The 1696-nt window shown below is 57.6% G+C and overlaps 1 protein-coding gene across 1 annotated transcript; it reads left to right on the forward strand.

Moving 5' to 3' along the window:
- Positions 1 to 6: 6 nt before the first annotated feature.
- PRELID1 (PRELI domain containing 1) lies at positions 7 to 1356 on the forward strand. The gene is made up of 4 exons (XM_010017917.1): positions 7 to 126; positions 199 to 312; positions 589 to 667; positions 1073 to 1356. Exons 1-4 carry the CDS (start codon positions 85 to 87, stop codon positions 1210 to 1212), a joined length of 375 nt encoding a protein of 124 aa, XP_010016219.1. The 5' UTR covers positions 7 to 84; the 3' UTR covers positions 1213 to 1356.
- Positions 1357 to 1696: the final 340 nt, after the last annotated feature.

Genomic DNA, 1696 nt, shown 5'->3' on the forward strand with positions numbered 1-1696 from the left:
TGGGCAGAGCGCTTCTTCCCAGCCAATGTCGCCCACTCCGTCTACATCCTGGAGGACTCTATCGTGGACCCCAAGAACCGAACCATGACCACGTTCACCTGGAACATCAACCACGCACGTCTCATGGTAGGTGACCAGCGGCGGGGGGGGGAGCCGGGGGGCGGGCGCCGGGGCTATAGCCAGTCATGTCTCATGCAGGTGGTGGAGGAGCGCTGTGTGTACCAGGTGAACCCTGAGAACAGCAACTGGACCGAGGTCAAGCGAGAAGCCTGGGTCTCCTCCAGCCTTTTTGGTGTCTCGCGGGCCATCCAGGTGAGTGCTGCTGACTGCTCGTGCAGCACTGGGTACTCCCCTCTTTGGAGAGATCTTAAAGCTGCTGTTACCCCACTCTACCCCTTCCTTGTGCTGTTTTTTCCACCATTTCCCTTCTTTTCCCCCACCCTCATGAGCTCCTGAGGCATCCAGAACCATCACTGCAGGTGGGCATGAGCCCACCAGATGTTTAGGACTGGTCAAGCTGGGAGAAAGCCCCAGGGCTGTGTGTGACCAGGGAGCTGGGCCTGCAGTTCATTGACCTTTCTCTTGCAGGAGTTTGGTCTGGCCAGGTTCAAAAGCAACGTGACCAAGAGCACTAAGGGATTTGAATATGTGCTAGCAAGAATGCAAGGTGAGCACCCAACGGCAGGCTGGGGCTGACCGGGATGAGCCTCTTGGTGTTACAGGTCACACTGGGAACACTCCAGTCCAAGGGCAGGTTGTGGCCTGAACTGATCTGATGGTGAAATCCCTGTCCCTTGCCTTTGCCCCCAAGTCTTGGCACAGCCTGCTCTGAGCAGAACAGTACTCACAGGGCTGGGCAGGGGTGGAACACAGGCAGGAGGGGACGTAGCATGGCAACAGTCACGTGGCTGCAGTTCCCCTTCGCAACATGCCCTGACGCATGCAGGTCAGGAGCACTGGGCTCATCTTCCCTCCCTGCATGGGGAAGTCACGGAGGTGTCGGGGCTGGTCTAGCTTGCATCAGCGAGGGCAGGAGCTGCTGAGGCTGGGTTAACGACCTCCCATGTTATAGGAGAAGCTCCAGCCAATAAAACACTGGTGGAGACAGCCAAGGAAGCGACTGAGAAAGCCAAGGAGACGGCTCTGGCTGCTACAGAGAAAGCCAAGGACCTGGCGAGCAAGGCAGCCACCAAGAAGAAGCAGTATGTGTGAGGGGCCAGGCGCAGGCTGCACCAGAACAGATAGGAGCCTCCTTAGGTTTTGTACTTTTAAACAAACTGTACCAGTCTGACAATCAGCTGCTGTTGGAACCTTTCCAAGATGTAATTATCATTAAAGAATCAACTCCCACCTCTGGTTTGGCGGGGGCTGGCCTAGCTAGAGCAGAGCCCAGTGTTCCCTCCACTCTGGGGGTCCAGCTGCCAGGCTTGCAGGCAAGACACAGGCAAGGGTTTCACCAAGTGCCTTTACTACAGTAGTGTGGGGTATGTACAAGAGAGGAGGGTGGTTGCGGGAGCATGAAGGCAGGTCGCTTAATGCATTTGTTTCCCCCTCCTGGCTCTCCAGGGATGACAGAGCCCACCCATAGCAGTGTCTGCTGGGGACAGGGCTGTTCCACACCCCTGCTAGGCAGCCCCCAGCCCTCATGGTGGGGGGTGAGAGGGTGTCCCCGGCACAGCCAGGCCCTCTTCCAGCC

Source organism: Nestor notabilis, unplaced genomic scaffold (assembly GCF_000696875.1).
Source record: "Nestor notabilis isolate BGI_N333 unplaced genomic scaffold, ASM69687v1 scaffold27537, whole genome shotgun sequence".
NCBI lineage: Eukaryota > Metazoa > Chordata > Aves > Psittaciformes > Psittacidae > Nestor > Nestor notabilis.